Source organism: Sarcophilus harrisii, chromosome 6 (assembly GCF_902635505.1).
Source record: "Sarcophilus harrisii chromosome 6, mSarHar1.11, whole genome shotgun sequence".
In the NCBI taxonomy this organism is placed as follows: domain Eukaryota; kingdom Metazoa; phylum Chordata; class Mammalia; order Dasyuromorphia; family Dasyuridae; genus Sarcophilus; species Sarcophilus harrisii.
In genome coordinates, this window is record NC_045431.1 from 35135974 (window position 1) to 35149421 (window position 13448).

General features: G+C 41.5%; 1 protein-coding gene across 1 annotated transcript in view; it reads right to left on the bottom strand.

The window, feature by feature from the left end:
* NFXL1 (nuclear transcription factor, X-box binding like 1) overlaps nt 1-12950 on the bottom strand; it is a 72091-nt gene extending 59141 nt beyond the window's left edge. The window contains exons 1-4 of the mRNA XM_031943380.1: nt 12616-12950; nt 8650-8820; nt 5789-5898; nt 1059-1192 (exon numbers count right to left, since the gene is read on the bottom strand). Coding sequence (XP_031799240.1) covers nt 1059-1192; nt 5789-5898; nt 8650-8820; nt 12616-12868 — 668 coding nt within the window. The 5' untranslated portion in view covers nt 12869-12950. The remainder of the gene's footprint in view (nt 1-1058; nt 1193-5788; nt 5899-8649; nt 8821-12615) is intronic.
* Between the last annotated feature and the right edge of the window lie 498 nt (nt 12951-13448).

Here is a 13448-nt window from a genome sequence, read left to right on the forward strand (position 1 = left end):
TTTCTATCATCTCAAGAACTTAATGTACTAATTTAGATAATCCTTTGGAGTCAGAAGACATGGATCTAAATTCAACCTTCAGCATGTACTATTTGTGTGAAGTTGGGCAAGTCTTGTCTATTTACTCAATTCCCTCAAAAAAAAAAAAAAAGAGAACTGGATAAAAGTCTCTAAAGTTTTTTTAAGTTCAGTCATCACAAAATTGCCCCTCCTGAATAATAAGTTACATTTATATTAAAAATTTTCAAATAACTCTCCCTGGCTAGTTAAAAACAAAAACCCCAAAACTATTGTCATTCCCTCAAATAATTCACATAAAGATGCTGTTAAGACTAGTAGTATTTAGGAGATAAGCAACATCTCACCCAACGATCAGATAAATGAAAATGCACCTGACTTATCATATGCAGAATAACAAGGGTTGAAAAGTATATCCTATTTACTGGTCAAAAGCAAACTAACATGGGAAATCTGTATGATATAAAAACAAGCATCAATAAAAATCCATTAACAAAAAAAAAAAAAAAAAAAAAAAAAGGTAAACCTTGGCAACAAAAAATATCCAATTTTTCCTCTAACTTTTTTATCTAAGTGAAACCCATCTTGTCTCAGAAATAAAAAATTATTTAACTCATCATCAGTTCATCAGTCAATAAATAAGCATTTCATTTATCACTTATTATGTTCATGGCATTGTGCTAAGCACTAGGAATACAAAGAAAGGACTACATATCATGTGAGACCAAAAAGGCCTCCTGCAGAATGTGGGACTGAAAAATGAGTATTGAAGGGAAATAGGAGAAAAGCATTCTAAGTATGATGGACAGCCCAGTTATAAATGCAGAGACTTGGAAGATAAAAGAGTGAAATGTGGGGAAAAAAGGCACTTTTACCAATTGTGACCTAAATGGCTTCTTTGCAAGGGCTACTGATCATTAATTAAAAGACTATCAAAATGTAAACTTTGAGATCACAAAATTCACTGTAAAAATTAATTTGAAATGGTCTTAATAATTTTTATTACTTTCAACTAAGCATTTCCAAGGACAAATTCCTACCAAGGCCACGGATAGTCTCTTTTTCCAAAGTCATCATCTGTCAAAGGTGAAGAAACAAGGAACAGGCTGTCTTTAGCCCACTTCTGAATACAGGGCATGTGAAATATACAGAAACATCCTGAACAACTCCAAACCTAAGACAAAAATTCACAGAAATTAAAATTAGACAAGAAGGTGGATTTTTGCTGGTAAGAGAAACAAAGCAATAAAGAGTGTCTATTCTACCTATCTCCTAGGGTAACTGGATGAATGTGAAGGGAGAAAGGAACTTAAGAAGCATGAAACAACTGACAACATATTATTTCACCAAAAGCCACTCAAGAAAACTCAAGTCTTCCTTACTTCTACATTTTTCTTTTTTGTTTCAATCTCTATAATTACAAACAGCAAAGTGTCACTTGATGACATGGTAGAAATTATAAGCAAAATACATGAAGCATTCTGACAAAAGCACATGTTCACATGAAGATGGCCTTCCGCTGGCAGTAAAATAGCAGCAAGTCATTAAGAGGAAAAGATTTCATGCCAGGTGGGCCAGCCATAGAGCTGAGACTAAGATGCCGAGCTGATTAGATTTCTACTTTTATTGGACACAAGAACCTCAGGGCAGGAATAGTTTTATTTTTTCTCTCTCAAATAGCAACTCAAACCCAGAGGCAAGTCTGAGGGTATGGGGCTCTGTGGCAGCAAAGGGAACAGATAGAATATAAATCTTAGGGGGAGGGGGAGAATTCTCCTTTACCACCATAAAGAACAAGCCAATCTAGGGCCAGAGACCACCAAAGGATACCCCACCTTTCCTGTTATTAAATCCTGATCCTCTTTCCTTCCCAGCCCATTTATAAACTGCCTCACAGACGACAATCTGAGACTAAGTGCCCAGAAAGATCCTGGTCTCAGTCTTAGCAAGTAGAAAGTGTGACAAAGGGGTAAAATGCTCACTGTTTAGAATAGAGAAATATATATTGGCATCCTAAATTAGAACTCAGTTCTTCCCATTAGAAACATTGTTAATGGACTTCTATTTCTTAAAAAATCCTGAATTTAACTAACCCTAAATAATAACAATATAATAATAGTAACTGACATTTTTATAGTGCTGATTATGTGCTTTGCAAGCTAATAATCCCTCTTAAATTAGTATCTCATTAGATCCTCACAACAACCTGGGCAAACAGGGCTAAGTGATTTGCCCAGAGACATACAGTATCCCAGACCCTATTTGAATGCAGTTCTTCCTGACTCCAAAAACATATGATTGACCCTCTTTTATTCATTTTGAAATGCTATTATAATTCCAATTTCTTGACCCCTAAATCCCCTTTCAAAATTAAAACAAAATCCTCATATCACAAGTGAAGTCAAACAAAACAAAGCTCCATAGCAACCATGTCCAAAAAATGAATGTTTTATTCTACACCGTGAGTAGATAATTCCCACCAATTCCCAATAATCAGATAATTATTATATTTATTACAGCTCGTAAGTCTTTCAGAAGTGTTGGTCAATTCCAAGGTATCACTACACATCTTGCAGTGTAGTGCAATGATAATACTATATTATAATGATAAATGCTACAGAGAATGTAGAAAAACTGGAACACTAATGCAATGTTGGTGAAGTTGTGAACAACCATTCTGGAGGGCAATTTGGAACTACATCCAAAGGGCTATCAAACTGTGCAACAGTTTATTATCAAACTGTATATTAGTTTCCTTTAATACAGCAGTGTCCCTACTGGGCTTGTATCCCAAAGAGATCATTAAAAAGGGAAAAGGACTCACATGTGCAAAAATATTTGTGGCAGCCCTTTTTGTAGTGACAAGAAACCTAAAACTGAGTGGATGCCCATCAGTTGGGGAATAGGTGAGTGAGGTATATGAAGGTTATGGAATATCATTGTTCTGTAAGAAATGATCAGCAAGATGACTTCAGAGAACCCTAGAAAGACTGACATGAACTGATGCTGACTGAAGTGAGCAGAACCATGAGATCATTGTACATGGCAACAAGATTATGTGATGATCAACTCTGATGGACGTGGCTCTTTGTGATGGAGAGAGCCATCTGCACCCAGAAGGTTATGGGGACTGAATATGGATCCAACCATAGCAGTTTTACCTTTATTGTTGTTTACTTGCTTGTTTTTTTTTTTCCTTTTTGATCTGATTTTTCTTGTGCAGCACAATAGAGAAATATGTATCGAATAACAGCATATTTAATCTACATCAGTCTACTTATTGTCTAGGGGAGGAAGGAGGTAAGGAGGGAGAAAAATTTGGAACACAAGATTCTGTGAAGGTGAATGGTGAAAACTATCTTTGCATGTATTTTGAAAAATAAAAAGCTATTATTAAAAAAACCAAAAACTGTTTTGTTTACAATGACACTGCTACTGTACAAATTGTTCTCTTAGCTCTACTCACTTTGCTCACTTATTATTTTTTTTTTTTTTTTTTGCTGAGGCAATTGGGGTTAAGTGACTTATCCAGGATCACACAGCTAGGAATAATTAAATGTCTGAGGCCAGATTTGAACTCGGGTCCTTCTGACTGGCCAGAGTGGCCAGCACTCTAACTACTGTACCCTCTAGCTGTCCCTGTTCACTTCATTCTACATCAGTTCAAACAAGTCTTCCCAAGTTTCTTTAAAATTGTCCCTATTGTCATTTCCTTAATAATATTCCCTAATTCAGACAACCATATTGTGTCAGCATCCTAACTGACAGGGAACCTCTTGGTTTCCAGTTTTTTGTCATTACAAAAGAGCTGCTATATTTTTTCATACACTTATTGATGGGCTAGATTTCTGTTTTGAGGAACTGCTTGTACATATGCTTTGATCATTTCTTTATTCAAGTATGGCTCTTACTCTCTGTTTGAATCATTTTCTTAAATAACTTGGATATCAAACTTTGATCAAAGATATCTGCTGCAAGGATCCCTGTCTCCCTCTCTCCAGTTAACTGTTTCCCTCCTAATTTTATTAGGTTTTTTGGTGCAAAAAATTATTTAATGCAATCAAAATTGTCCATTTATCTTCTGTGATCCCTTCTTTTTTTTTTTTTTATCTGATAATTCTTTTTTTTTTTTTTAATTTTTTTTATTTAATAGCCTTTTATTTACAGGATATATACATAGGTAACTTTACAGCATTAACAATTGCCAAACCTCTTGTTCCAATTTTTCACCTCTTACCCCCCCCCCACCCCCTCCCCTAAATGTCAGGATGACCAGTAGATGTTAAAATATATTAAAATATAACTTAGATACACAATAAGTATACATGACCAAAACATTATTTTGCTGTACAAAAAGAATCAGACTCTGAATTATTGTACAATTAGCTTGTGAAGGAAATCAAAAATGCAGGTGTGCATAACTATAGGGATTGGGAATTCAATGTAATGGTTTTTAGTCATCTCCCAGAGTTCTTTTTCTGGGCATAGCTAGTTCAGTTCATTACTGCTCCATTAGAAATGATTTGGTTGATCTCGTTGCTGAGGATGGCCTGATCCATCAGAACTGGTCATCACTGTGATCCCTTCTATACCTTATTAAATTATGAACTATTCCTCTATCCACAGAGTAGCTATTGGTATTTTTTTTCTTCCTTATATTCAATTGTTTAAGATGTGACATTTTCTTTCTGGGCCACCATATCCATTTAGAACTTATTCTAGTTTACAGTGATGTTGACAACCTAATTTTAACCATACTGTTTTCTAGTTTTCCAACCAATTTATGGTTTTTGCCTCTGAAGAGAGGATCTCTAGGTTTAGCAAATGTTATGCAACTGTGTTTGTATGCTTCTATAGATTGTGAAGATTGACTTTTCTAATTCTTGACCAATACAAAATAATTTTGATGATTCCTAACCTGTGGTACAGTTTTGAAATCTGGATGGTAGTTAAGACTATAATAATTAGACTTCTGGTCCATCATTATTATTACTAATAATAATAATAATAACAACAATCTAGTATTTATATAGTGTTTTAAGGCTTGCAAAGCACAATACATATGACTTTCCCATCAACTGGGACAAGTAGGTACTATGGTCATCTCCAGTTAAGGAAAGTAAGGCTGGGAAAGGTTAAATGATTTGCCTGGGTTCGCATAGCTCCTAAGTGTCTGAGGCTGGATTTGAACTCGGGTCTTCCTGACACCAAGTGCAACATTCTATATACTATACTATCTGATTCCTCAACATTAAAAATAGAGAGCTGACTTGAGGGGAAAAAGTTTGATTTTCTAAAACAAATTAACTTACCTATGAATTTAAGGATCAAGTATTTTCCCCCCCCCAAAGACTGAAGGCTGCCCAAACATTACTGGAAGATTTTGCCTTTTAAGACTCTCAAGAATATATACTCTACAATGGGAAGAGCTCCCTTTGTTATACTCATATAAAGAAAATTCTTTGTTCTTACATTGTAAACTACTTAAGAGCAGGAACTATATGGCTTCATCTTTGTATTCCCAATGCTTTCCCAATAGTAGGAACCTAAATATTTATCATTAAAATTAACATTAAATGAAAAGAAACTCAAAGCTAAATCCACAAATTCAGATAGGCAATTCAAGGACAATTTTGTATGCTGTTTCCTTTACCTTTTAAAATATGTTCAACATAAAATAATTGATCCTATTTTAAAATTTTCCAAGTTCACCGGTATTTTTAACTTTTTAATAAAATAAAAAATAAACAGATATAAAGAAGAAACTTACTGCTTGGTTTCTCTTTACTGAAGCAATACATATTAAGCATGTCATAGCGCCCGACTGAAAAGCTTCGTTTATATACTGTCTAGTTCGTTCCAATTCACGCATATCTCCATCTTAAAATGAAAGAAAATGGACATTTTTAACTACCCAGAATTTTCTGAAATGTAGTACAATAGCCTGTTCAATTATTCAGAAACTTATCTAACACATAAAAACTATGCAAAAAACACCTCTGTGATGTCTCATAGCACAAGGACTTGACTTGCTAGAGAGGCCCTCAGATCTGTCAGAATCTCTTTATTCTTATCCCAGATACAATTTTAAACAAGCTTTGTTATATAGTTTTTAAGCCAGCAAATTTCAAAGCATATTTAAAATTATGGAAAGAAACTAATGTTAGGCACTCTAATGATAGCAAAGAGAGACTAGCAGCAAGAAAAGAAAGAAAAAAAAACAAGAGTTCAAAAGGCAGAACAAACTGGAACTATTGAGAGGCCATCAGGGCCAACTAGATCTCTCCATTTCTTTCATACCAAAGAGGGTCATTGTAGGAAACACAGGACAGTAAATGACATTCATAACAAACATCCTGATTCACTAGAAAAAAGTCACATGATATTATGCTCTATTTAATAAAAGTATGTGATGAAATGTTTTATCTTTCTGAAAGGTAAATGTCATGTAAATTTTAAAAGTTTGTCCTTATCAAAAAAGCTAAACTCAGCTATCTATAATTTATTCCTCAAAAGAAAATTTACTATATAACCAGTCACTGTCAAAATTCCATCATGTTTCCATAAATCACAAAAAGATTTTATCAATACATAGTGCAGAATATTAATTTAAAAGTTAAAATTTCTCCCAAAGAAGAGTGATTAAGAGTCTTAAGTGCTAAATATATTCATAAAATCAAATAAATGAAAATTTACTCTAAGAACTATAAGGCATCCTTTGTCACAAATACTTTGTTAAAAGAAGTATTTTAAAAAAAATTTTCTGTCAGCTAAGGATTTTCTGAAAATCTCATTAGGGTTATTTTTCTTTCATACAACTGTAATCCACCGAAAAGGATCATCATACTTCAGAAGGGCAACTTTCTAAAAAGACTAAAAGACAAAAGACCCACACCCAGTTATCTTTTATATTCCTGTTCTCACTTTACCACATATTTTATATAATCCTGAAGTCACAGAGCCACTTAAACTAAAGCTTACATTTATTTCAATCACAGAGGAAATACAGTCATGAACAAAAATATTCTAATCTTAGCCAAATAAAGCAATATACGCTTGAGATAACTATCTGCCACCAAACTAGAGCAATATCAATGAATATAGGATTTTAGCTTTAGCGCCAAAATATGTCCTTCATGTCCAATCCCTCCTTATTTCACAGAATAAAAACTTGAGATCCAAAGAGGTAGCATCTTCAGTGGTACTTTAACTTATTTCCTTGGCTCCAATTTGGTGCCTATCCTATTAAATGCATGTCACTAAAAGATATTCCTATCACAGAAAACCAAATTGCTTTGCTAGAATATTCATTTCTTTAGAAAAGTAACAATTATGATTCTTTTCTGCCTTTCACCTATATTAAAGTGAGCATTCAGATTTCTGCCAGTCCTTAAACAGATGTGAAGTGGAAGAAATTTGATTACCATGACATTATTTAAGATGGCAACAGTGATCCTGAAAACAACCTGAAAACAAATAAGTAAACAAACACCTCAAGACTTTGAAGAATCAACTGGCACTGACAACTATTTCCCTTTTTGAACTTCTCTTTCAGTTTAGCTTCTCTGATGCACTTTTATCCTAATTCTCTCTACCTGAGCCTTTTGTCTTCTGTTCTAGTTCTTCTTCATTCTGTTGCTCCCTAAATGCATTCTTTCCCTTAGTTACTACATCTATTTCTAGAGCTTCAATTACCAAGAATGCACAGATCCAGCCCTGACCTCTATACTGAATTCCATAGTGCATTTTTAATAACTACTAAATTCAAATTTCAGGTAAGAACTCTCAGATGGGACCTCTAAAGAGCCCTTCCTCAAGGCCTATCAAAACTGCAACAATCCTTTTGAGCATAATGAACATCACAATTTATATATAGTATATATCTGAAATGGGACCTCTCTAGCCTTTTTCCACAATGAATAAAAAAGATGTTCATGTTAACAGGATGTGAGAGCATCATCCCCAAACCTTAAAATATACTGAGAAGCAAAAAAATTTATAGAAGTTATAAATTGAGACAAATAACAATGAGAAATAAATAGTATCAATATTCACTGAGCATAAGACATAGAAGGAAATGGCATCAGAACAAAAAAATCAAAAGGGGCATTCAAAATTCACAGAAGTCGAGTCAAATGACAAGGAAGAATACCAAAAAAAGTTCAGAAATCAAGGCAGTGATTGGAGAGAATTAAACTCTGCTGAGTTCACCCTAATATTCTGCTGCAATCTAGTCAAAAGCAAGAGAAAGAATCAATATAAAATATGAGGGAAGTCATTGCTACAGTTCTACTTGCTTCATAGCCAGCCAGAGCTCAAATTAAAAAAAGAAAAATGGGGGCAGCTAGGTGTCGAAGTCTCCTGAAATCAGGAGAATATGAGTTCAATCTGGCCTCAAAAACTTAATTCTTCCTGGTCGTGTGACCCTGAGCAAGTCAATTAACCCCAATTGCCTCAACCAAAAAAAAAAAAAAAATAAGAAAGAAAGAAAAATGATTTGGCCTATCACATTAATGGGAACCAAAAGGCTAATTCTTCTGACATAAACCTCACATATATGTCATGAGTCACTACAAATCAAAAGTTTAGCTTTGTCAACCACATACAGACATACAATTTTATTGTTTTTACCTATTTGACTAGTATAAGTTATGAATGTTTTATCAACAATTTTGCCCTGCTTTCCTTCAGTATCTTCATCTCCTTCTTCTTCAGAGGAACTAAAGTGATCTTCAACCAGTTTTTTTGCTGCCGCTTGGTTAGCCTTCTTGATTTCCTCAAATTTCTTCTGTGAAATTAGTTCTGTTTAAAAGAATAAGGTGATTTTTAATTTCTGTAAAACACTCTCAAGCAGTAAAGTGCAAATTATAAAACAGAAGTTAGTCTTTTATCCTTCATAAATTCTCCTTTACCAAAATCCCAGAAGTAACTTCTGCTAGAGTCTATCTTTTTATAGCATTTGATTACAAATATATTGCTTTTCAACAGAAAACATTTACTTTAGTCAAGCACAAATGTTTCTGTAATAATGTCCTTCAAAAAGAATTACTAAGTGAACCAAAGAAATAACAATGTTACAAAGATATCCTTTTCTCACACACCATACCTCCACCACCAAAATTGGCAAAAGAAAGTTACCTAGAATGTTGTAAAAAATATAAACTGAAACTACGCCAAAAATTTTTTTCCCATTTCTAAAAATGTGGAAGAATAACACTTCTAGTGACTGCTCTCCCTGAAGGAAAACTAAATAAAAAAAAAAAATAGTAATCATACAATTTTAAAGGAGTTTAGCATTACTTCTAAAATTCAAACACAGATTTTTATATTGTGACAAAATAAGCATGAATTTCATTTGTAATATGCATGTGTATGTATACACACATATAAAATGCACAAAAAATTGTTTTGGATTATCAACCTACTTAAGGTTTATTGTTTATATTATTTATTTGGGCACTTAATCATAATTTCATATGTATATGTGTCTTATTATCCTGATATAAGATTCCTCAAAGGCAAGAACAAAATTTTATATTTCTAGCACAAAGATTAAGCTTATTTTTTGGTGAATTAGTGCAAATAATTGAGCATTTACTAGTTTAGCATTTACTGTGTGCCTACCATTGTACATGAGCACCTTTATTTCTCAAAGGCAATGGAAAGGAGTCTTAGAATAGAGCATCAGGATTTAAGTCCTGCCACTGATATATACTTGTTGTAGTATGGAACCACCTGCCCGTGGCTGCTGGAGGTCTAACTGCAGAATGGATCTCTTCATGTAAATGGATGATGACACAAGGAGACTGAGAGACAACTGCTGTTCTCTGCCTTCTCCACTGAGAGGCAGCTGCACTGTCTGACCTCCTGCTTTGTAACTCCTTCAAGTGTTATGATTTACAACTGTGGAGGCTCTCAGAGAATTGACCTGCCCCTTCACCTGGGCATGGCCCTTAACATTACTAATAACATGGCTAATCTTAATCTTTCTGAATGCCCAAGACACTCTAACTACAGTAAGTGTCAAATGAGTTGCTCATCTCTAAGGGAATAAGGAATTCCTTGTAGAGATGTAAGACAAGGAAGGAGGAAGGGAAGGGGAGGGAGAGAGGGAGGGAAGGAAGGGAGGGAAGGAGGGAGGAAAGAGAGAGGGAAGGGAGGGAGGGAAGGAAGGGAGAGAGGAGGAGGGAGGAAGGGAAGGGAGGGAGGAGGAGGAAGGGAAAGGAGGGAGAGAGGGAGGGAGGGAAAGAGGGAGAGAGGGAGAGAGGGAGGGAAGAGAGGGAGGGAGGGAAGGGAGGGAGGAGAGGGAGGGAAGGGAGGGGGAGGGGGAGGGAGGGAAGGGGAGGGGAGGGAGGGGGAGAGGGAGGAAGGGAGAGGGAGGGAGGGAGGGAGGGAGGGGAGAGGGAAGGGAAGGAAGAGAGGGAGGGAAGGGAGGGAGGGAGGGAAGGAAGGGAAGGAGAGAGAGGGAGGGAAGGAGAGGGAGGGAGGGAAGGAAGGGAAGGGAGAGAGGGAGGGAAGGAAGAGAGGGAAGGGAGGGAGGGAAGGGGAAGGAGAGAGGGAGGGAAGGGAAGGAGGGAGGGGAGGGAAGGGAAGGAGGAGAGGGAGGAAGGGGAAGGAGGAGGGAGGGAAGGAGGAAGGAGGGAGGGAAGGAAGGAAGGAAGGAGGAAAGGGGAAGGAGGAAGGAGGAAAGGGGAAGAAGGAAGGAGGAAAGGGGAAGAAGGAAGGAGGAAAGGGGAAGAAGGAAGGAGGAAAGGGGAAGAAGGAAGGAGGAAAGGGGAAGAAGGAAGGAGGAAAGGGGAAGAAGGAAGGAGGAAAGGGGAAGAAGGAAGGAGGAAAGGGGAAGAAGGAAGGAGGAAAGGGGAAGGAGGAAGGAGGAAAGGGGAAGGAGGAAGGAGGAAAGGGAAGGAGGAAGGAGGAAAGGGGAAGGAGGACAGAGAACAGGGAGAGAGAGGAAAGATGGAAAGAGGAAAGGAAGGAAGCGAGGGGCAGACAAAACAACCCAGAGGATAGTGTAAAAAATATTTGAAACAGTAAAACAAAACATTTTCTTAAAAAAAAAAAAAAAGGGCACTCAAGTCCATTGTCTGAGAATCTTTGGATAAGGGGAAAGAAACTGTTACCGAGGATCATCCAAAGATGTAGGACAAGTAATAATTTATAGAGATGGGGCAGCTAAATGGTCAAGTGGAGAGAGCACCGACCCTGAAGTCAGAAGGACCCGAGTTCAACTAGGCCTCACACACTTAACACTCACTAGCTGCGTGACCCTGGGCAAGTCACTTAACCTCAACAGCCCCACAAAAAGTGACAATTTAGACCGGGTTTCTAATTTGCAAAGCCCTTTACATCATCATTAAAGTCTTTTGAGCGGATAAAAGAAAAGCTTCACTCTCAAATAGCAAAGAAAAATCGCCTCCAGCATAAAAAAGCATCTTCCCTGCTCTAGCGAAGACACAGCCACATGACCTTCGAAGGTCGTGGTCAGTAACCCGCGAGCGCTTTCGGATTTTCCCTGACTCCGGGCGCTTCCCACCTCCCGCCCCAACTCTTCCGATAGCCGAGCGGGGCGCGCCCGGGGTAAGAAACGCCTTTCGGTGACAGCTCAGCAACGCTCCAGGGGGCGGCGGCGCTCCTTCCACACCCAGCCGGGGAGCACAGTCCCGCGCTCAGGACTGGGCCTTCGGGGGTCGCAGCGGCCTGAAAAACCCCCGTCATTTTGACGTCGGCCAGGGCCCATTCTCGGAGCCTTTCCGAGCTGCCGCGTCCGCTGCGTGCATCAGAGAGGCTTGAGAAGCAGGGCGGCCGCGACGCCGCGCTTCTTGTCCGAAGAGACGCTGACTTAGCCGGGATTTATCCCAGAGCAACCGCGGCACTGGCCCGAGGAAACAACCTGCGGCGGGACGGGGGGTGGGGGCGGCCCGCACAACGCCCAGAACCCTCGTGTAGAAGGGATCCCCCTTTGCGGGCTCCGTCCCATCCCGCTCCCGGTGGCCCACGTGGGGTCCTCTTCACCGCTCTGCCAGAGGCCCATCGGGGAGCCGCAGACGCTTCTGAGAGGCCGGACCCGGGAGGAGGGGTCCTCGGGACGCTCCCGCGGCCACGGCGACGCCCGCTCGCTCCCAGAAGTCTACAGTACGGGGGTCTCCCGGCTGAGCCCGGCGGGTTCCGGGGGTCGGACACGCCCCGCGCTGCCGCCGCAGCGGCTCAGCCCGAGCCCTCGCGCGTTCGGACTCCGACGTCCCCGTGGCGGGCTAGCCGCCCCTGCCTTCTGTTTTAGGCGTTTGCCAAAAGGACTCCGGGAAGGAATAAAGGCTCCGGCGGATGCCCACCAGGGCTCCGGGCACAAAAAAGGCGGAGTCTCCTCCCGCCGCCTCCTTCCCCGGCCTGGCCTGGCGGGACCCAGACTAGTGGGTAACGCGAAAAACGCCCACGGACCGGGGGCGCGGGGGGGGGTGGAGGGAGGGGTACAAGGGAGAAGGGAAGGGAGAAGTGGGGGAGGGGAGGAACAGAATAGGGGAAAGCTAGGGAGAAAGCAGACCTGCCCCGCCCCCCTCTCCCCTCCTCCCCCCCAACCAGGGGAACGCGCGAGGAGCTCACCTGGGGCCGCCGGGGCCTGAAGCGCCGCTGTAGCCGCCGCTCCCGGGAGGCCGCCGGGCGGGCTCCGGGCCAGGGAAGGCGTCGTGGTGCCGCCGGCCCCTCGGCCGGGCCCAGGCCGGCCGCCGGCCCCCGGGGCTCCGCTACCCCGGCCGCCTCCGCGCGGCTGGACTCCGTTCCCCGGGACCGGGGCTGCGGACGCCCGGCCTCTGGCGCGGCCTCTGCCGGCCGCCGCCTGGCGCCAAGCCGCTTCCATGGCGAGCGAGGAATAGATGCGAGAGGCGAGGGCGCGGGAGGCCGATAGAGACCCCCGCGCCCCGGGGGCGGAGAGCCGGGAAAGGGGGTGGCCACGTCGCCCTCCGGAGCCGGGCTGGGAGGCACCGGGCTCTGCAGAGCGACAGGAGGCCGCCGCGAAGGCGACGGATAGAAGAGAGGCCGCTTCGGGGCCCTAACAGGACCCCCGCACTGGAAGGCCACGAAGCCGCCGCCCAGGCCAGGCCAACCGAGGGACCGGCTCCGAGCGGCCGCCCAGACCGCCAGCTTGGTTCGATGGGCTGCCGATGCACACTCCCAACGGAGAGCTACGTCTCCTTACTGGCAGCGCCCGCCCCTGACCCCGCCCCCGCTGCCGACTACAACTCCCAGAGGGCCCCGGGCCTGGGCACGTGGCAAAAAAGGTCCGCTTCTCTTTCCACCCTGGCCTTTCAAAAAGCGCTGAAGCGAATGGAAACGCCGAGGGCGGTGCCGCCCCCGAACTGTACGTCCCAGAGTGCCTTGGGGCCCAGGCGTCGCTTAGCTGGGACTAGACGCTAGGAAGGCGGGACGGGGCGGGAAAG